A 21,833-nucleotide genomic window follows, 5' to 3' on the forward strand; every position below is an offset into this window, starting at 1 on the left:
TGGAACTGGAGTTAAGGACAGTTTGTAGCCACCATGTGAGTGCTGGGAATCGAACCTGGGTCCTCTGCAAGAACAGTCAGTGCTCTTAACTGCTGAGCCATCTCTCCAGCCCTGAACCTCAGATTTTAAATATAATAAGCGGCTCATGGATGTAGCTGTCACAGGGTTGTGAAGGTGGAGGTACTGTGAAGTGCTTGTCCCGTGTGGGCACTCATCAAGTGGCAGGTGGCCTCCCTGGAGCATCTTAGCTCCCAGATGCCTCTCCACTCTGGTTCCTGTGGGAATACCGTCCCTGAGGCTGGGTACCTCTGCCTCAGTAGTCTTGAGAGCCGACTGGTGGCTCAGTCTTTAAGCTTTAGGTACTTCTTGGGTTTTTGTTAATTGGTTAGTTCCCTTTCTATTTCTAAAACTCTCAGTGTCTAGTCTAGGTACAGTTTGGCACTGACAGCAGTTTGAACTTGATAGTTGAGATGCATTAAAAGAGGGACATGTACCATTCTTCAGTCAGAGACACTTGATAGTAATGAAATAACAAGACCAAAATGAATACTATAAAGTGGAATCGATATAAACAAGACTATTATATCCTTATAAAGGGAGGAATGAAAAACAAATGGGAGTGAAGAGACTCCCATTTGAAACAGTTTTTCATTGTAATGAATTTATGACGTTGACTCCGTGAGATCTAACAGTGAAATAAATTACCTTGCATTAACGCTTGAGGTGTAGGTGTCTCTTAGTAGCCCATGAACCGTCACTGGTAGTGTTTTCCTATTCTCCCCACATCCTCCTGGTACCATGGAGGAAAGGATGCTGTCTGCCAGTGCTGCGTTGAACAGTAAGCCACAGACAAGAATCCCAGTTGTCTACTGTGGAGAGGAATGCAAAGCCACTGATCAAATGTGATTGTTTTTTCTAATACATCAGGGGTGGAGCCCAAGATTTCAGTAGCCAGGAGGACTTGGAGTCAGGCTGCTGCAGGTTTTAACTGCAGAACTAGGGGGGTGGAGGGCCTTGCAGCCTGTGTGAGACATCGAAGAGGAAGCTTTGGGTGGAACTCTCACTGTGCTCAGTGGACTCACAAAAAGAAGCATATGTTGGTGTTGTGAACCCAAAACTGCTCTGAGAACTAAAGCCTATTTGGAAATGTGGACAAATCCAAGTTGCACATTGCTAGCGGCTCATGCTGTAGAAGTAGAGGGTCTGAGATGGTGAATGTGATTTGTGGCACCAAGCTGAGAAGTTCATGGAGGAGGGCTGGGTTGTGGTATCCTCTATGTCTGTGGTAGGAATTTCTACATAGAGATAGCACCTAGGTGCAGAATTCAAGTCCACAAGGATGACTGGAAGGATTTGCCCAACAGCTGTCAGGTCTGTTGTGTTCATAGCCAGCAGGTGGCACCCGAGAGCCACATAACACGCAGAGAAATGTTTTATTAGTAATATTTCTTTTAGCTTTTTATTGTCACCTTGGCTATTGTTCAGCCTCTCGCTTAAGTAGTACGAAGCCTTCCAGACAATTCCTAGTGCCTGCAGTTGCCAAGAGTACCCTTACCCAAGATTCGTGGACATGTTATTCATGTTGTGTAGACTGTACTTTCTTAGGTACATTTAAAATCATCTCATAGGAGTCATTTCTGTACCTTTCAGCTTTCGTCTTAAATCTGTGTTTAACTATGAACTACAGGTTATTAACAAGGCTTTTAGAAGTCTATACTGATACAACCTTTGTATAATTATTGCTTACAAAAAAAGTTAAAATTTTTTATTTTATCTGCCAGGTACACAGTTCTTATAATGGAATTGTTTTCTAAAAAATGTTATTTTTATTTTATGTGTATGAGTGTTTTGCCTATATGTATGTAAGTACACCCATGTTGTGCAGTGCCTACAGAGGCCAGAAGTGGGTGTCAGATCCCCTGGAACTGGAGTTATGAATGGTTGTTAGTTGCTGTGTGGGTGCTGGGAATTGAACCCTGTTCCTCTGGAAGAGCAAGTGTTCTTAAATGCTGAGCCATCCCACCAATAGAATTCTCAGTTCCCCACCCCTAGTAGCTCACCCCATCCTTCTCAAGACCCCATTCTATCCCCTGTGTCCTGAGACAGTCACTTTTCACTTTTTTGCCACCTTCTACAGTTTTATTTCCAGATGTGATGTAAATTTTATTTTCTTTTTATGCATCTTTTATTACTTTTTTAAGTGTATAATCCAGGTGGTTTTTTGAGACAGAGTCTCCCTGTAACCCCACTGGCCTGGAACTCTATGTAGACCAGGCTGGCCTTGAAGTCACAGGGATCTGCCTCCCTCTGCCTTTAGTGCTAGGACTAAAGGCATGCACCACCATGCCTAACTGATTGTTACTGTTTTACTAGGTGACCTTGAACTTGCTGTTTAACCTAAGCAGTCCTCAAACCTGTGCTAACCTCCCAAGTGCTAGAATTACAATTATATACTACCATACCCAGTTGAATTTTTGAAGTTTTGACTGCCTGTTTGTTTGTTGAAACATATTCTAGGCTTGCCTTGACCTCCATTATCTAGCCAAACCTTGAACTTCTGATCTTCCTCTCTACTGGTGTCCCAGGTGCTACCACACTTAAACAGATGTATGCCACCACACTCAGTTTATGTGATCCTGGGGAATCAAACCTAGGACTTTGTAAAGGTAAAGTGCTAGACAATCACTTTACCTACTGAACTGTATCCCAGACCTTGTTTTTTCTTTAAAAATTACTATATATAAGCCAGGCGTGGTGGCGTACACCTTTAATCCCAGCATTCGGGAGGCAGAGGCAGGTGGATCTCTGTGAGTTCAAGGCCAGCCTGGTCTACATAGTGAGTTCCAGGACAGCTGGGGCTACAGGGAGACCCTGTCTCAAAAAGACAAAAAAAAAAAAAAATTACTGTAACTCATTTTAAAGTTTCAGTGAAGTTATTTTAATATTTAAACATTATAATGTGTCAGTTTTGCGAAGTATAACTCAGCTTCTCAGCTGCTCTGCTTTTTCAGTGTCGGTGTCACTCAAAGGAAACACCTTTGAGCTTGGGATTACAAATGTTAAAAATTTTGCAGTTGGGGCTGGAGAGATGCTCAGTGGTTAAGAGCGCTGTCTGTTCTTGCGGAGGACTCATGTTTGGTTTTCAGCACCCACATGGCAGCTACCAACTGTCCATAACTCTGACTCCAGGGGATCTGATGCCCTCTTTTGACCTTCTAGGCGTTGTACTACAGGGGTGCACTTACATGCCTGCAACAATACACTCACACACAAAAACAACTGTAGTGTACATTGTCTGACTGTGAAAGTTACTCTTTGTTTCTGAGCTTCAGCGTCTTCCTTACTCTCACTCCAATAGGAAGTGAAAAGCGAAGGGGGTATTTCTTCCCCTTCCCGACATTTAATCCTGACAGATTTCCACTTCACAGTTTTTCTTAATTTCTTTTTTTTTCTTCTCTTTCATTGTACTGTAGATGAAGATCTGATAAAGTATGGCTGGCCTGAAGATATTTGGTAAGTAACAGTTTTGATTCTGCTTTATTTGGATTGTCATTTACTTCTTAGACTTGGCTAGCCACCAGTTCCCTACAGTTAAAACTAGAATTTGTGGGGCTGGAGAGATGGCTCAGTAGTTAAGAGCACTGGCTATTCTTGCAGAGGACCCAGATTTGGTTCCTAGCAGCCATATGGTGATTAACAGCTGTCTGTGACTCCAGTTCTTGGGATCCAACTCTCTCTGGCCCCGCATAAGTGCACTTACATGCATTCAGGCAAAACATTTATAACATAAAAATAAAAATAAATTGAAAAAAAAAAACAAAAAACCTCTTAAAACTTGTTTAGAACACTAGAACGTACTCCTGGTGTTTTGTTTGTGGCGCTCAAGGATCGATAGCTGCCTGTTCTCTTCATTTCCACCTGTGGTAGCCCTTCGAGAGTGTGTGGGCTGCTCCTGCTGTCTCTCTGCTTCGTCTTCCACCACTTACTCTAACCATCCTAATCTCTCTCCTGTAGCCTAGCCTTACCTGTTGTGTGGGGTGGCCTCTCCCCAGCTCCTAACACTCTTACTTACCACTTGTCCCTGGAGATTAGTTCTCAGTTTGTAAGAGTAATAGTAAACATTTTTCGAGCCCTGAGTACTATACCAAATGCTACTGTTACTTCATTCCATTTCTCAACAACCTTGAAGTATTGCTAGCATGTCCGTTTTTCAGATGAGGAACGGAACAGGTCTAGATTGGTTATTACTGGCCCAGCTCTGGATCTCACAGACCCCAGCTCTACTTCTCAATCATCACTTCTCTCTCTCCTTAGGGCGCCGCTCCTCTGGTTTCAAGTCTTGCTCCTCTCCCAGGCTGTTGCTGCAACTCTCTACAGATGTGGCTCTGCTCAGAAGCCCCGCCTATCTGCAGGGCTTCCCCCGAGGGCCTCTTCCTGGACTCCCACCTACCTTGTTATGAAGGACTGTAGTTCATGACTCTAGTGAACATGCTCTCCTGTCTCTCCAAAGTCCACATGGAGGCCAGAAGGCTCCAAAGACATGAGGAATTTTTAAAGGCTTAGGAAAAACATACTATTCTAGCAGTGTCCTGTCTTCTGAACTCAAGTGTGCCGTCAAGTGAAGACAGTGCTCAGTGCCCCTTACCTCAGGTGGAGTTCACATTGCCGAGACCTTAGGGGCTGGCTGCTTCCTTCCTTCCAAAGGCTCTGTAAGCTCAGGACAGGGCCTGGCCTGCTCTGTGAACTGCTGTGTCCATAAGTGCTGGCACAGAAGAGTTCCATACATGTGTCGGTTTCCTGCTTGACTAGCTTGCTACCTTCCTAGAAATGATCCCACCAAGCCTTGCCTTGCCGTGACTGCTTTCTTGTCATCTCTTTGAGGATCTGTCATCCCTGGCTGAAATATTTTTAGTTGTCTTTAGCTGTAGATGCCAGACTTTAATAAGAATGTCTGTACCCGTTAAGTAGTTATCTGCTGCACTTTTTTTCCTCTTTTTGAAATAAAATTTTACTCTAGACTGTCCTGAAACTCACTGTGTAACCCAGATTGCCCTTGAACGCACAGGAGCCCTGTTGCCTGAGCTTCTCAAGTGCTGAAATTACAGACATGAGCCACCATGCCTACTGTGCTGCACATTTTTAACATACAGTATTGAGGCATACATGCTAAATAGAAAAGTTACATATTAAGATGCACCATGAAGTCAATTCACCACATTTGAACTTTTTAAAATTAAATAGGCAGTAAGAAATTTTTTATTTAAAACCCATACCTAGAAATTATGACTTGAGTTTTTAATTTCAATTAAGGTTGAGACTTGCCACGTTGGTATGTACGATACACTGAGATCCATTTTGGCACCCTTTAATAGTATAGAGATTAATGACTATGGCTGGACATAGTTGATTTTCACTTTCTGAAGTTACTTGAGAACTAATGGGAGCTGGACTCATCACAGCCCCAGGCCCATTCCAGTTTCTGTGCTGTCAGGCCTGGCGATCTTCCAGGGAGTGCTGAGTGACTCTGATCCCACTTGCATTCCACCCAGCTCTAACCTGGTTTGCCCCCATGCTGCTGTGGGGTGTTTACCTGTTTCAATAGCTGAGTTTATCCCAGTAGTCTCTGAGGCTCCTTGAAGCTAAGACTTTTCTGAGGATTAAAAGAGGTAAGAAATTAATTTTTAAGTGAGGAAAAGAGAAACAGCGTACCTCTGCTGCTCCAAACTGCCTAATAAGTAGTATTTCACAGTAGTATTTAAGGAATTAAACAACTCAGCTTTTGAGGCCCTGCCCCTCTGCACCCTCAGGTAATTGTTGCTCTTTTAGTAAAAGTTCTAGTGCTTGTACTTAGTAAAGGATACAGGGCTTGAGCAGGGTTAGGAACATAACAAGGACAAGAGGCTAGGACTGTACATCATTTAGACTTCGAGCACTTGGGGAAATTTTAAAGGAAGTGTGCTCAGAATTGTTTGTGCATGAGGAAGGGGCATTTCAAAGCCCTGTGCTTGTACTGTACTCTGCCCTTTGTAGATGCATCCCTGGTGCCTGCAAACCTGAAGTTAGTTCCATATATCCTGGCTGTGATTCTCTGTTGTGAGTCTGGTACTTTGACTACTTTAGGTATGAGTTTAATAGTGTTTATTGAACTATTTAGGTATTTCTGTTCACAAAATTCCACATCAGAAACCTTGAAGAAAAGTCAGAATATAATCTAACTACTATGGCTATGTACAAAAGTTGTTATAAAGAGCTACTTCAAAGCAAACAGAAATCAGAACACAGATGTTCTTTTTCAGTTGAGATTAGTTCATAGTGTTATGTTTTTCCCAAGACTCTGAATGGAGAATGAGGTGTATATAATTTCTAGATTTGTAAAAAAAAAAAAAAAAAAAAAAGATACAGATTTTTCTGGACAGAAAATTGGCACAGCTAGAGGTGATAATTAGTGTGAATAATTAGTAAATGGACAGCATGGAAAAATACGAATCAAGTATGTAATGTCTATTTGTGGCTATCAGTAATAATTAAAGGTAAAACCTAGAATCAACATAGATTGTTTGCCAGAAAGGCCTAATACAGTTCTGAGTCCAGAGCAAATAGCAAAGTATTTAACCTCTTTTCTTGTATGTATTGAACAGGCGACTATTTTAACATCTAAAATGCACACTAGTATTAAGAAAATGTCTAGCAAAATGGAGGTAGTGAGAAAGAATAGTACCTTCTTAGGTTTGTGTGTTTGTTTTTAAGACAGTCTTACTAAGTAGCCCAGGCTGGCCTTGAACCCTTGATACTCCTGCCTGCTGGGATTACAGGCCTGTGCACCTTGCACAGCTTCTTTAGGTTTTACTGATCGTTATTTATCTGGACTGAAGTTAATGGAACACAGGGTGGGTCATGTGTGACCTTGTCAGTGTTTGATGCTATAGTTCTAGGCCTAAATCTGGGTGTTACAAAGTAAGTCAACTTCATTTATTTGGTGAATTGTAAGCATGAAAAATGTAATATCCCATAATGTCCCATCAATTTAAAAGATTTCATTAAATTGATGGATAAGATCCTTAGTGAAAGGGCAGTTAAAGATGCTGTGGGGCATTGTGGATGTTTTTAGGACTGCTTTGTAGTTATTCACCCAGGGAACTCATGTTGATGTCAGTGTCAGCATATAGCGTTTGCAGGACTTACTAGGTGGACCCAGTTAATGACATCTCCTGCTCAGTGAACTAACTTCCCAAATCTGAACTTGATACTCGATTTTGGTTGTTTTGTCCTTGCTTGAAACTTGGGGGAATTTCCAAAGCCAAATCCTCATCCTTTCTTCCAACTGGTCCTGCAACTCTCCCAGGCTGGCAATACTGGCGTTCCACAGACTTCCTTCATTCCTTTCTTTTCTCACTTGAAATCCTTTTGTCTGTTTTTCCTCTTGGTCTTGTGCCTTAGTCCCAGCCCTGCCAAATCTCAATTCTTCCAAGAAGCCTTTGGTCACTGGTAGCTCTTCTTATCACTGGAAACATTGTCCTTCGCAGGACACTCACATTTTGCTATCTTACTCATCTTGGCACGTAGCCCTGCACAGCTGCTTGGCTCTCAGTGTTTGTCTTGCTGACCAGCCCTTTGGATGGAGCAACGGTGTTTTATACTCCTGATGGTGCCTAGTGTATGATAGGCCCCCAGGGAATACTGCTTGGACCGAGATGCTTTAAATGCAAGTGGATAAGGAGATGGTTATCCTGTTCGTGCTAAAAAGTGGTTTTCATTCTTTGTAGGTTTCATGTGGACAAACTCTCTTCTGCTCATGTATACCTTCGATTGCATAAGGTAACTGAATTTAAACATGGATACGTGACTTTTCTTTAGTGGTGAGCATCATATATTCTTCTTTTACTGAAATTGCATTGCTCAAATGATAAATATGTCCAAAAGCCTAAAGGTTAGTAAATTTGGAGATGTTTTCCTCTTACCCAGAATATCATTATAAAGAATTTTGGATGATTTCTAAGACTTAGATGAGCAGTAGTGCCTGCTTCCCAGGTAGAAACACTGCCCCGGCTTCTTCCCAGGTGGAAGCACTGCCCCGGCTTCTTCCCAGATAGAAGCACTGCCCCGGCTTCTTCCCAGGTGGAAACACTGCCCCGGCTTCCCCTTAGATAGAGGCACTGCTCCGGCTTCCTCTTCCCAGGTGGAAGCACTGCCCCGGCTTCTTCCCAGATAGAAGCACTGCCCCGGCTTCTTCCCAGGTAGAAACACTGCCCCGGCTTCTTCCCAGATAGAAGCACTGCCCCGGCTTCTTCCCAGGTGGAAGCACTGCCCCGGCTTCTTCCCAGATAGAAGCACTGCCCCGGCTTCTTCCCAGGTAGAAACACTGCCCCGGCTTCTTCCCAGATAGAAGCACTGCCCCGGCTTCTTCCCAGGTGGAAGCACTGCCCCGGCTTCTTCCCAGGTGGAAGCACTGCCCCGGCTTCTTCCCAGGTGGAAGCACTGCCCCAGCTTGCCGTTTCAGGATGCCATCTCTTCTCTTTCCCTTTCAGTTCGGTTGGTGTTAGCACACTCTGGTGGCTCCTTTTTCTCGGGCTCACACCTCCACCTGCTCACTGAGGGCTGATGTTCCCACTTACCAGGGGCTTCTTTGGGTGGTCTAAACAACATGATAATAAGAAAGAAAAGATTTATTGTTCCCTAGTAACATAGTATCCCTCTTTTAAGTTTTTAGTGTATGAGTGTTTTGCCTGCGTGCATGTAAGTGCACGTGTGTCATGCAATGCCTGCAGAGGCCAGAAAGGAGAGTCAGATCCCCTGGGACTGGAGTTTTGGACACTTATTGGCCACCATGTGGGGCTGGGAACTAAACTCCCCAACCCTCACCCCACTTTCTGGAAGAGCAGCCAGTGCTCTTAACCACTGAGTCATCTCTCTAGCTCTGATATTTTCCTAGTCTGTCTTTATTAATGTATTTTATGTAGTTAAACACAGGGTATATATGCTTATTTGTATTACCTTCTTTTCTTTTTTATTGTGACAGGGTTGTCCCATAACCCCAGCTGGCCTGGAACTTACTATGTAGACCAGGCTGGCCTTGAACTCACAGAGATCTACCTGCCTCTGCCTCCCAGTGCTGGGATTAAAGGCGTGTGCCACCACACCTGGCAGTATTACCTTCTTTAAAAAAAAAATAAGCTTTTTACTTTAGGATGATTTTTAGATTTGCAGAGACATTGAAAAGATACTACATATAGTTTCCCGTTGTTGGCCTCTCACATTACAGTGGTAGAGTTGTCAAAACCAATAAAACCAACCTTGGCTTATTGCAATTAAGTAAACTCTGGACTTTAAGCTTCCTCAATTTTTCCATATTAATGGAAAAGAGCATTAACTTTTTCTCTCTTCCAGGAGCCATTGTAAGTGTTAGATAAAAGCCGGGCAGGGAATTGCCACAGAAAACATAGGAGGACTCAGGCAAAGCAAAGTTTCTTTCTTTCTTTTTGTTTTTTTTTAATCAATGTTTAATTTTCTTTTTTGGATTCTTTTTTTTAAATTATTTAATAGCCATATAATTAGAAAAAGCATTTGCAAAGTTTATTTCTTAGGATCGCTGGTGACTGACAGCTCAGCTGGGGAGAGAAAGCCACCAGCTACCTGCTGACTGCTGAGGAAGTTCTTATGGGGGGGCGGGGGTTGGGGAATGTGGAAGGGGGCAAAAAGAATCTTTCTGGTTTCAGGGGAAGCAGCTTGAACTGAGACAGCTCTTACATCAGTGGGTCTGGGTGCGGGGCCTGTTTATCTTCGAAAATTATCTGGGAACAGCTTTGTGCTAAGACAGCTCTAAATGCAGCTGCCTGGCCAATTCCTGTTTTGCAAGGGGGCCCTCATGACCTGTCTTGTGAGGCTTTATTGCACTGGGGGTTGTCTGCAGACCTGGACTCCTAACAGTAAGGTACCACACCACATTCACTTGTCACAGCTGCCTGCTCTTTATAACAGTGTCCCTGGTGTTTTCTGTCACTCCTTTTGGATCTGACTTACCTTTTTCTCATGACTAGACCGACAGCGGTTATGGGTTTGAGGGGAAGAATACCAGAGAGGGGACATGGCTTCGCATCCCATCATGTCAGAGGATATACATATTAACTCGACTCACTGCAGATGGTGTGAAGCTGGATTGCCTGAGGTGTAGTACCCGCTGGGGTCTCCACTTTGACACCCCATTCCAGACCTGGTTTTCAAAAATAATGGCACTGGGTCCAGCTCCTACTCAAGGGAGCCAGGAATAGAGCTACGAACTACTCTTTGGAGTAAGGATGATCTACATGTATTATCTGCTGTTCATTCAGAGGAAGATGTGTCTCTTTCCCCCACTTCCTTGCCCTGAGGGCTAGTGTTAGTTCTATGCTTTGGGCTGTGTTCTGTGTTCTGTTGCTCTTGTTAGTCCAGCTTTGGTCAGAGCTCTTTTAGCCCTTTCAGTTTGGCGCGGTTTTTACTGTAGTTTATAACATACAGGAGCTTCAAACCTGAGCCAAGGTGTTTCAGGTAGTGTTTTTTGCATGACATACACAGTGTAAAGTGGGTGTTATGTGTTGGGAACCAAGACTGCAGTGAAGTCATTCAGTGGAACATGGGCCAGTGCTGCCAGAAGCACCTAAGATCTGCTATGCATTTGATGAGTTATATGGATTAATTTTTGATCATTGTAGTTTCAGAAACCTTTGCTGTTGCTGTTGCTCCACATGCAGTTACATGACCCCGTGTGAGATGGCAACTCCCATTCTAAGAAGTAGGGATCTAGGGGACAGTGATGCGGTTATTTTGGTCTTTTGCCTGTGGTCTCCAATGAAAACATTGTTTTCTAAAGTTACATTTAAGCAGCTTTTCCTGCCCCAACTTTTGCAGTGGTGTGTCGGCCTGTGCTCGTATGTGGCTGCATTTGCTAATCTCAGTTTGTACCCATCCTGTTACGCTGAGGTTGGTTGCGTTACTGTTTAAAGTCAGTTTGTAAACTTGTTTATATTACTGCATGGCTTTCGTGTTTACCATTTTGACTGGCTGCAGTGAGCTGATGATAATAGTGAAGTTGATGTGAGAGCCACTTTGTCAGAATATGGGTTGCTTGTAACTTTTCAGTATTGTGAATCCTGAACAAGAAATACCTTTTTTGTTTCTTTCGTTGTTGGAGAGAAGGTCTCACTGTGTTGGCCATGCCGATCTGGAGCTCTTGGGCTCCAAAGACCCTCCTGCTTCAGCTTCCTGATTAGTGGGACAATAGGCATGTGCTGCTACACTGTCTTTGGATGGCTCTCTTAGTGTGGTTCTTGGTTTAGTCATGAAGTCACTGAGTCAGAAACGACGTATTTTGGTAACTCTTTTTTATTTTTTCCAGAGTGGTTTCAAAGTATTGTGATTTATAATGCTATTTGTTATCTATAGATTTTCTAAAACCATTTGGGTTCTGTATCCTACTGAAAACTTTTAATAAATACGTACTGCTGCTTCATTCTGGCTGTGATCTTCCAGGTGTATTACCAAGGTAGAGCTGTGTCCCATCTTGTAGTCATGCTGTTTTTGGGCAATGTATTGTGATGGAAAGGAGGAGGATTGTGAGCTCCACACTGAGCTAACTTCTGCACTCTCCTAGGCACCTTTTTGCAGTTTGGTTCTAAGTAGTATAGAGAATGGTGTTGCCAAGATTCCTTTTGGTTCAAGTTCTTTTCCTTTAGGTTCTGCTTTGTCAGTGTACGTATGGTGGCCATCCTGACTTCCCATTACCACAATTAGAACTTGTTTGAAGAGAGATCAGTTTCAGTTTCTTTGGGCAGTTCACAGTACACTCAGTTTGAAGGTGTATGCTTCTGTGTGGGACTTCTTCCTAGTTGTTTCATGCAGTGAACCACATTAGCTGCTTGCGTTTGGTCATCAGCAACATGAAGCAGTTCAACGCAGTCAGAGCCAGACTGCTGGATTTGAACCCTGGTGCTGCAGTACATCACTGGACTGCCTGCTTCCTCCTTGTGGAAGGGACCAGCCACCTCCCTTACTGGGTCGCTGTAAGACTAAGAGCTAGCATACCTTAAGACTTTTAGGAGCAATAAAAATATCTGAGATACTAAGCACTATATGCCTTCATTGAGTTTTTGTTTTGTTGACTTAGCCCAAACCTCAATGATCAAAATAGTCAGCAGTACTCTTACTAGGCATCCATACAGCAGTCATAGTTGTCTGGGACTTTCTTAGCGTAATAGTGAATTGCAGTTTGTATTTACCACATGATTATAAACTTTATTAAGTTTAGTTTTCCATATTAATGCCTTCTCTTAGTTTAAGTAACGTTCCTGTGGTGGACACAGTACATTTACTCATTTTTCAATGTTCTCTAATACAACTGAAGAGCACCTGCTTGTAATAAACTCATGTCCAGCAGGTAAAACAGCGGATGCCCTTGGAGTGCTCCAGTGACCATCAATAGTGACTATTTGATTTGTTTTGTGTTGCAGGGAGAGAAGATAGAAGACATCCCAAAGGAGGTGCTGATGGACTGTGCCCACCTGGTGAAAGCCAATAGCATCCAAGGTCCATTTTCTGAGAGTTGCTCTCTAAATTAGCAGGCTTTTCTGTCTGAAATGATTACATTCTCCAGAACGTGCTGTTGACTTTGGCTTGTGTCATAGGAGTCACAGAAGGTCTCCTTATAGTAGGTTGCTGGAATTCTGTTCGTCAAAATACTCCAAACTCATCTCCCATTTCTAAGTTTCTCTGTCCTGAGTCTCAGCTCTTTTTACTCTATTTTCTGTTCTTTGAATAGAAAGTTGTCTAGCTCTGCCTACCGTTAACATACTTTTAAAAAGACTTGGAACTATGGCAGTGTTGCTAGCTAGCAGGAGGATATGTCTCGTGGCTTTGTTATTGATGTTGGGATCTCTTGCCATCATTTATCATCAGATGGATGACGAGAGATTTTGTTTGGTTGGTTGGGTTTTAGTTTTTTTAAGCAGAGCCTCACTGTATGGCCCATGCTACTTGGAACTCACTGTATAGCCCAGGTTGTTCTCAAACTCATAATTCTCCTCCTGCAGCCTCCAGACTGCAGGAATTCCAGGTGTGTACAGCTACACCAGGCCTAGAGCTAGAGTCTTTAAATCAGGCTTTTCTTTTTCTCTCTCTCCTCCCCTTCCTGTTTTTCTTCCTTTTAAGTTGTGAAGGTGTGGTGTTATTTGATTTGTTATCCCTCTTCGCCAGAGAACCTTACTTGGCTTTTCTGGATGATCCTTGGGTGTTGTTATTTCTCAGCTCTCCTGGTAATTCCAGCATGCAGCATGGGGTAAGAACAGTTGGCCTGCATGTAGGAAGTTTCTGGAGTGCTGGATTTGGTGCCTATTTATTCACAATTAGATTTAATCTAACAGTAAAGACTGGAAGGACGATTTTGGGATGGGAGTGGGAGTTATGAAGGGAGTTGGGAGGTGTGAGTCTAAGTAGTTGAGCTGATAGATGGGATTTTTAGGGGCAGAACATAGACCTAGGTACAGTAGAGATAACTGGCTGGATGGGCGGTTGAAAGATGATTCAGAGGGTTGGAAAGAACCACTTTAGGTAGAAAGTAAACATAGGGCAAGACACAGCTGCTAACAGGGACCAGGGTTCCTTGGTTCCAGGATAAGAGCTTAGCAGTGGTCCTCTCCCTATCATTTAGACTGATTTCTTCCATCTTAACTCAGGCGGCCTTAATAACAAATCTGGTACAAAGACGAAGAAGGTCGAGATTTTGCCTTATAGTACCAGCAGTTTTCAACTCCATAAATCAGCAGACTGTTATCAGTGGGGCATTCTGTTTTATGACTCGAGTAAAATGTCTTAGATCTTCAGTTATTGAAGTAAAAATTGAGACAAACATAGTTTCCTCCATGTTACAGCCTCTGTCACGCAGCCTTCTTTCCCATGCCCCTGGCTAACAGATGTGCCTTTGCTCAAAGACTTTAGACTCTTTATTCTTGGCTCAGTGTCTTTCTTCTTAATGCCCTTGCAGTTTTCCAGTTCTAGAGGAAACAGGAGAGGAGGAAGGAGTCATGACACTCCTCTCTCTTCCTCAGCCTTCCACAGGGATCTCTCACCTAGCAGGATCAGGAGCTAAGTCCCAGGTCTCACTCTTAGGAGTCAGTAGCAGCAGAGGCTGCTGAAGAATGAAGAACGTGGTGAGATTGCAGAGGACACTCTACATGCAACACTGTGTAGCTGCAAAGTTTTCCTCCTTGCTCAGTCCGGGGAATGGGGATTAAGCTTTTTGTTTTTGCAGTATCAGTCTATTCTTGATCACCTAAGGAATCTTGCTAGATTGAGCTTTCTAAAAGCTTAGGGAGTCCTGTGACTCCCCTTCTCCAGCTCTCAGAGGCCCGTCTTGACTGAACTACCTTGGCACCTTGCCTACACCTTTCTAACAGCCTTTGACACCTTCTCCTTTTACTGAAGTTTTCTGTGTACTTCTTCAGAATCTTGAAAGGCAGAGCCCATGCCTGATCCATGTGTGCATCCCCACAGTGCCTTGTACTTCGAGAGTTTTCCTAAAACAAAACAAGCAGACAAAAACTTAAGAACTTTTCAGGGGCTGGAGAGATGGCTCAGTGGTTAAGAGCACTGGCTGCTCTTGCTGAGGATCCAGGTTCGATTCCCGGCACCCACATGGCAGCTAGCAACTATCTGTAACTTCAGTTCCAGGGGAAATCCGATGCCCTCTTCGGACCTCCTCCGGCATTCCATAACATGGGTACATTTACATACATGCAGCCAGTACATTCATACACAAAGAATAAAAATAATATATATTTTAAAAGAAAGAAGAAGAACTTTTCAAACCTACAGAAAAGTTGCAGGCAAAATGCAGGTTCTATTTATTCTTCACTTAGGTTCACCAAGTTTTGAGTTTTTCTTATTAATCTATTTTCTGTATATAGCAAACTTATTAACTTTTTTAGCTGAACCATCTGAAAGAGAATTACAGCGATTATGACCCTTCAACATATATCTCCTAAGAGCAAGCTGTCATAAGCAACTGAATTACAGTCAACAAATTCAGGAAGTTTAGCATGGCTAGGCTACTGTCATCTGATACACAATCCATATTAAGTTTTACCAGTTGTTACAGCGTTGTTCCTTATAACTGCTATTTCCTGACCTGAGATCATGCGATGTATTTACTTACGACAACTCTTTGATCTCCTTCAAACTGGATATGCTGCTTTGTCTGTGAAGATCTTTACTGTTAACGAACAGAGACTAATAGTAGTGCCCATGGTTTAGCTTCGCCTGAGGCCTCCTCTTGATTCAACTTCCTCTTGATGGGGCCTCCTCTTAATGGGTATCATAGACTGATTTTTGAGCAGAATACTGCAGAAGTGAAGTTTTACATTGTCCAGTCAGGCTTCTCATGATGATATTGCTCCATTAAGAGAGATGTTAACTTTGTCTACTCTGTAAGGTAGTGTTCACCAACTTTCTGTGGGGAGGTGGGGATTTGAACGCCAAAGTTTTCCTATGTGTATGTTGGGGGTGATTTGAATACTGAAGTTTGGCCAACTGATGACAGTATTGACAGTATAGAGCATCAGACCAGGGATTTTCTGTGATTCTCACTGCCCCAGAGGCTGTTAGGTGAAGGCCAATGTGTGTTGGAGATGCAGGAGAGAGGATAAAGGGGAGAGAGCGGGGTACCTGACATAACCTTCATCAAATTTCAGTTTTGATGACTTCTGTATCTTTAGTAAAAAAGAGTTCCACTGCTAAACCACACAAAATCCTTCCTGAACTAGTGAGTTTCCTTCCGTGTCAGTTGAGATGCAGAGCAGTGAGTGCTTCTCAGATCAGCCGCTCTGTGAAATTGCCAGGGTGAGCCTGGGTCTCTGGTGTCCCAGACTGTGACTATATTATAGCTTAGCTGTTACCTACTCAAACATCTCCTCAAGAGGCTAAGGGAACTTATTTGGTCCTTTTCTCTGGAACCATGCACATGGTGAGTTTTACATTCAATCTTAGGGAGCTCTCGGAGGTTGCTGAGACTAATCGTGGGCCCTCACTTTCCATTGTAATACTTGGGTTTTCGTTTGGTTTGAGATCAGTTTTCCCATTTGTCTTTGGTCCTTCGAGACCTTGGAGGCTTATTCCTCCCAAGCTTTTTCTGGGGTTGGAGATGGTTCACTGTGGGTGGTGAAGGGGGTGTGTAAGTCTCCTCTGGCCTGTGTGTGTTGAAGATGGTCTCTCCTGGCAGGCTGCAAGATGAACAATGTTAATGTGGTCTATACACCGTGGTCTAACCTGAAGAAAACAGCTGACATGGATGTTGGGCAGATTGGCTTTCACCGGCAGAAGGAAGTAAGTGTGTGAACCACAGGAGAGGGAGCCTGACCCCCGCTGAGCATGACTCGATTCCTGAGGGCTCCACTGGGCTGCTGAAGCCCTGGAAAGCCTGGCTCCTCTTCTGGGAGGAAAACAATTAAGCCTAAGCACTTTTTCCTGAACCTCCCTCAAAGGTGAAAATTGTGACAGTAGAGAAGAAAGTGAACGAAATCTTGAACCGATTAGAAAAGACCAAGTTGGAGCGGTTCCCAGACCTAGCAGCGGAGAAGGAGGGCCGAGACCGTGAAGAAAGGAATGAGAAGAAAGCCCAAATTCAGGAAATGAAAAGGAGAGAAAAAGAAGAAATGAAGAAGAAACGGGAACTGGATGAGCTCAGGTACGGGGAGGCTGGAGTGATGTCGTTAGAGTCTCCCCACTGGTTCCCGTCATGGACTTTGCCGTGAGGATGACACAGTGGTGCCTGGAGGAGAATACGGAAACTGGGGCCCTCGATGGATTGTTTTTAAAGATGTTAATGTTGATGTGCTGAGTCGCCCTTTTGGAGAGTGTGGATTGTGTGAGTGAGAAATAGCAGAAATAGCTAGTTTGACTGCACCGTAAACTATCTTGGGCTCTCCTCAGAATTTGGTTTGTAAAGTTCTTCTGACAGGAAAAGCTACCATGACTAGTATTTAATATTGACTAACTATGCCATGCGAACACAGACATTTTGACTCCAGTGAACCAAGCTATTTAAAGCTGAGCAACACTGAGAGATGTTTGTTGTTTTGTTTTTAAATATTTTATTACTTTTATCTTATGTGTATTCGTGTATTGCCTGCATGCAGGTAAGTGCACCCGTGTTGTGCAATGCCCGCAAAGGACAGAAGAGACTGCCTGATTGCCTGGAGTTGTTAGCTGCCATGTGGGTGCTGGGATTTGAGCCTGGTTCTTCTGCAAGAACAGCCAGTGCACCTAACTGCCGAGTTGTCTCTCTAGCCCCCTGACAGCTCTTTTACTTTTTCTGCCTTTTGGAAGTTTGAAACAACTACAGTGGTAAGGCCAGCTTCAGTGTCCACAGTTTTGAACAACAGTTAAATATAGCTTGGCTCCTAAACTCTTAGTGAAGAAGGCCTTGAATATTCTGTCCTTGCTGCTTTGTAACAAATCGTCTTAAGTTGCTTTATAACAACACGTAGCCCACAGACCTCCAAGAGGTTCTGACTGCTCTAGGGAAACTCAAGGTGTCGACAGGGCAGTTCCTTTTCGCAGGTTCTAGAGGAGACTGTCCTTTGGCTTCTAGAGGCTGGCACGTTCTGTGGCTTGTGACCCTTCCTTCATCTTCACAGTCACTGCTCCCTGACTACTGCCTCCTCTGCTTTTAAGGAGCCATGTGACTAAATTGGACACGGCCACATCATTCCCAGTGAGCTCCCTATCATAAAGAACTTAGTCACATCCACAAAATTTTGTTGCCATTCGAGGTAACATTTATTGATTCTATAGATTAGGTTGTGGGCATTCTGGGGGAGGGGTGCTTGGGGAGCATCATCGTACCTCCCACACAGGAGCCCTGTGAATATGCCATGCTCTCCTGGAAGGCGTTCTCAACCCTTGATGTTTGTTTGTTTGTTTTGGTCTGTGTGTTGTTGGCTTTTTTTCATATTTTTATTTATTTTTATTTTATGTGTATGAGTGTATTGCCTACATGTATGTAAGTGCACCTGTGTCATGCAATGCCTGTGGAGGTCAGAAGAAGGCATCAGATCCCCTGGAACTAGAGTTAGCCACCACGTGGGTACTGGGAATTGAACCCGGGTCCTCTGCAAGAACAGCCAGGGCTCTTAGACTTTTTTGAGATATGATCTCACTATATAGCCTAAGCAGGTGAACATCCTGCATCTGCCTCCCGAGTGCTGGAATATGGACATGTACCACCACACATAGTACCCCCTTGTTTTTCTTATAGTGCTGGGATCAAACCCAGGGCCTCGTGTTATCCATCATAGTGTGGGTTTTGGACTCCACTGGCCATTTATTCAGATAGTTTGACAGGCAGTCCCTTTAATTTTATTATTATTTTATGTATATGAGTGTATTGCCTGCATGTGTGTAAGTGCACTGCATGTGTGTAAGTATACTGCATGTGTGTTTATATACGGCATACAAGTGAGTGCACCCAGGTCGTGGACTAGACAGATGCTCCATCTCAGAGGTCTGTCTCCAGGCCATTCCTGTTTTCCTTAGTGGGACTTTTTCTCATAACTTGTGGTCCTAGAGCTCCTAGACTGTCCATAGGTGCCATTTGAGATATGTATGCCAACAAGGGCAAGGGAGGTGTGACTGGCACGTACTTGGGAATGGTACACAGAAGCCAGCTATTTCGCTGTGTCCTGACCCCACTTCCTTGGATCAGACGCTTAGAAAATTTGCTGGGTCAGAAGGTAGCTATGATGATCGTGTAGTATTGTCTATTCATTAGTAACCTGCTTGTGTTCCTGTTGTGAGTCCACTAAAACAGGAAGACTGGCTTCTTTCAAAATAGCATATTCAAATGGAACACTCTCAAGCTGTTACCCCAGGTTATAATCTGTAGGCATGAGACACTGATGCACAGGCTTAGATGTATGGTGTGGCCTCCAAATGTGACTCTGCTTTGTATTGTAAGTAAAAGACGATCACTGAGTTAAATCTGTCAGCTCTGAGCAAGGCAGGACTTACAGTAGTTAAGCATTTTTTATTTGTAGTCTGGAGTAGGGGAAAATTGAAAACAGGCCTTCTTTCTTTTGCCACTCTAACATAATTTTGTGTAGAGATAGGGATGTTCTATGTTAGAAACATAATATTGCTTAATTTATACCTTTATGAGGAAGAAGAGCTGACATTTTCAAGCTTTACCATCTGTCATACATGGTACTTAAAGTGACTCTTGCATTTCTCATGCTATTTCTGTCACCTGCATTTCGTAAAAAGGAAAGTAAGTCTGAGAAGCAATTCAACATCTTGCTGAAAGCCACACAGCTAAGTGTCTTCATCTTATTTTTAAATCTACAAATCCTACTGTACTCTGCTGCCCTCTACTCAGTCCAGTTTTACACAGTATTTATTCATTATAAATCAGGTGCTGTAGAAATGCTACAGGTAGGGACAGGAAAGATGGCTCAGCAGTTAAGGGCACTGGGTGCTCTTGCAGAGGACCTGGGTTCAAATCCCAGCACCCACATGGTGGCTAACATCCATAACTCCAGTTCCATGGTGTCCAACGCCCTTTTCTGACCTCCCTGGGCATTGCACAACATGGATGCACTTACAGCATTCAGGCAATACACTCATACACATAAAATAATAAAAATAAATAAAATATTTTTTAAATGCTACAGTCTTGAAGATACATTTTTTGGTTTGCGTAAAGCTATATGCTACTAAAATTTGAGGGTGTCGGTATGGCTTTATTGGTTTCAAAAGTTGTAAGGATTTAAACAAAACCCATTAAAGAAAACAAATTTCCTATCTTCTAGGCTTGTTTTCAAAGTATCAACGTTCAAAATATTCGTGGGACCCGAAGGGAAAATTTTCCATCTTATAGTGTGAAATCTGCTCCAGGTCATGGATTCCTTCCCATTTTCCCTCAGTCACTAGTTATATGTAGTTTATAATAGTCATCATGAGTTCCAGTATGTTTATTTCTGTCAATCACGTATCAAGCAAACAGCGTTCCATCCCTTGCTGCAGAAGGTAGATGTTGAGGCAGGACTGCGGTGCCATAATCTTGCCATAGCCCGTCAGGGATTTCTTCCAGTGCTGCATTTATATGGAATTCCAGCAACAGGCTCTAACTTTTGACTTTTTTGGGTTGGGGGTTGGGGGCGGGGACCTCCCTGTAGCCCCAGATGGCCTGGAACTTGAGTTGTAAACCAGGCTGACCTTGATCTCATAGAGCTCTGTCTGCCTCTGCCTCTGCCTCCCATGTGCTGGGATTAAAGGTGCCCAGCCTGCTTTTGACATTTTATTTGCTTGTTTGTTTAGTTTTGAGACAAGGCCTTACTCTACAGCCCAAATTGGCCCCAAACTAAACCCAGGCTTTAAAAAAAAAAAAATCTATTTTAATACATTTGTCACTTTAATTTTTGTCTTGAATCTTCCAACCAATAGATCATATTCTGGGCCACTTGCTTTATTTTAATATTGTCTTTTCTTACTTAGCTTTTTGTATTATCATACCAAACATTTATTAACATGAAAGTCAAACCCACCATGTAGATGGGGACCAAAAGCAAAAAGCAGTCACCAGGAAAATGTAGTTGGGAAGGTGATGTCAGAGATTGAGCTGGTCATGGCAAAGGATGGGGCCTGTGCCTGAAGTCCAGGCATTTAAATCTGGGGAGTCTGGGAGATCAGAGTTGGGTCTTGAGGCTCTGATGATTAAGGCAGAAGGAGTACAGGATCTAGGTGAGCAGGGAGTCACAGGTGACTGTGTCATCAGTTTAAGTAGGTGATATAAGCGTGATATCCAAGGCAGAGATTTCTTCAGCGAGGAGCATGACATGTGACTGGCCCCGTCCAGTAGTTGGCAAAGAAGAAGAAAGCAAGCTCAGTGGTAATTCTGAATACGTCTGTGCTGTGTTACCTCTGAAGCAAGGCCAGAGTCAGGATCTTACCTGAGCAAGAAAAACATGAAGTAGGTACGTGGCAAGACTGAGGATTTACGTAGTTCATAGGGAGGCTCTGCAGGTTTCAGGGGTGTAGATAGAGGGGAAGTAGGCTGTAGGGTGACTTCAGTAGCAGCATGTAGAAGAGATCGGAGCGGGCCGTTGACTCAAGGATGACTTGATTTCTTTAGAACAGACTGCTTTGCTTGACCTCCTTTTGTTTATCTCACACACATTGCTTTTTGCTTTTTTATTTTTTAACAGTACTGGGGATTGAGGCCAGGACTTTATGCGAGGGCAGCACTCTACCAGTGACCGAGCTACATCCCTAGCCCTTTAAAAAAGTTTTGTTTTGAGACACAGGCTCACCAGGTTACCCAGGCTAGCTTTAAACTCATGATCCTCCTGCCTCAGTTTCCAAATACCTGTGATAACAGACCGGTGACCCACAGCTGACCTGCTATCGACTTCTCTCAGTGATGCTCTGTGTATTATGACTCTTAATTGTAAGCTCCTACAAAGAGGTCCTTGTGACCCCTTTACATGAGAGTATTTTGCATGTAGAGTAAGTCATTAGTCACTGTATCATGAATGAGTAACTGAAGTTAGCTTCCCTGATAAAGTAATGGCAGAAGGTGACATCAGAACAGTTAACCAAGGGGTTAACTAGGCAGCCATCCTGTTATACATGTAAAAACTGTACTTGGAAAGCAGCAAGGCAAAACGGGACCAAAGTCCCAAATGTCTGGACTAGCAGGAGTGAGAGGCTGCAGGAAGATGGAGCCAGTCCATGAAGTAGCTTTTGTCCTTGTTTGTCTTCATCCTACAAGCATTGCGGTGTCATCAGAAAATTGTAAGTAGGGCCGACACAGTGGC

General features: G+C 43.4%; 1 protein-coding gene across 3 annotated transcripts in view; it reads left to right on the forward strand.

Moving 5' to 3' along the window:
- Ccdc25 (coiled-coil domain containing 25) overlaps positions 1-21,833 on the forward strand; it is a 35,529-nt gene that overhangs the window by 7,123 nt on the left and 6,573 nt on the right. For all 3 annotated transcript variants that reach the window (XM_008828141.3, XM_029561135.1, XM_029561136.1), the window contains 5 exons: positions 3,474-3,513; positions 7,764-7,815; positions 12,480-12,555; positions 16,241-16,344; positions 16,503-16,705. In XM_008828141.3, coding sequence (XP_008826363.1) covers positions 3,474-3,513; positions 7,764-7,815; positions 12,480-12,555; positions 16,241-16,344; positions 16,503-16,705 — 475 coding nt within the window. The remainder of the gene's footprint in view (positions 1-3,473; positions 3,514-7,763; positions 7,816-12,479; positions 12,556-16,240; positions 16,345-16,502; positions 16,706-21,833) is intronic.

This window comes from Nannospalax galili, unplaced genomic scaffold (genome assembly GCF_000622305.1).
Source record: "Nannospalax galili isolate Female #2095 unplaced genomic scaffold, S.galili_v1.0 scaffold612, whole genome shotgun sequence".
NCBI lineage: Eukaryota > Metazoa > Chordata > Mammalia > Rodentia > Spalacidae > Nannospalax > Nannospalax galili.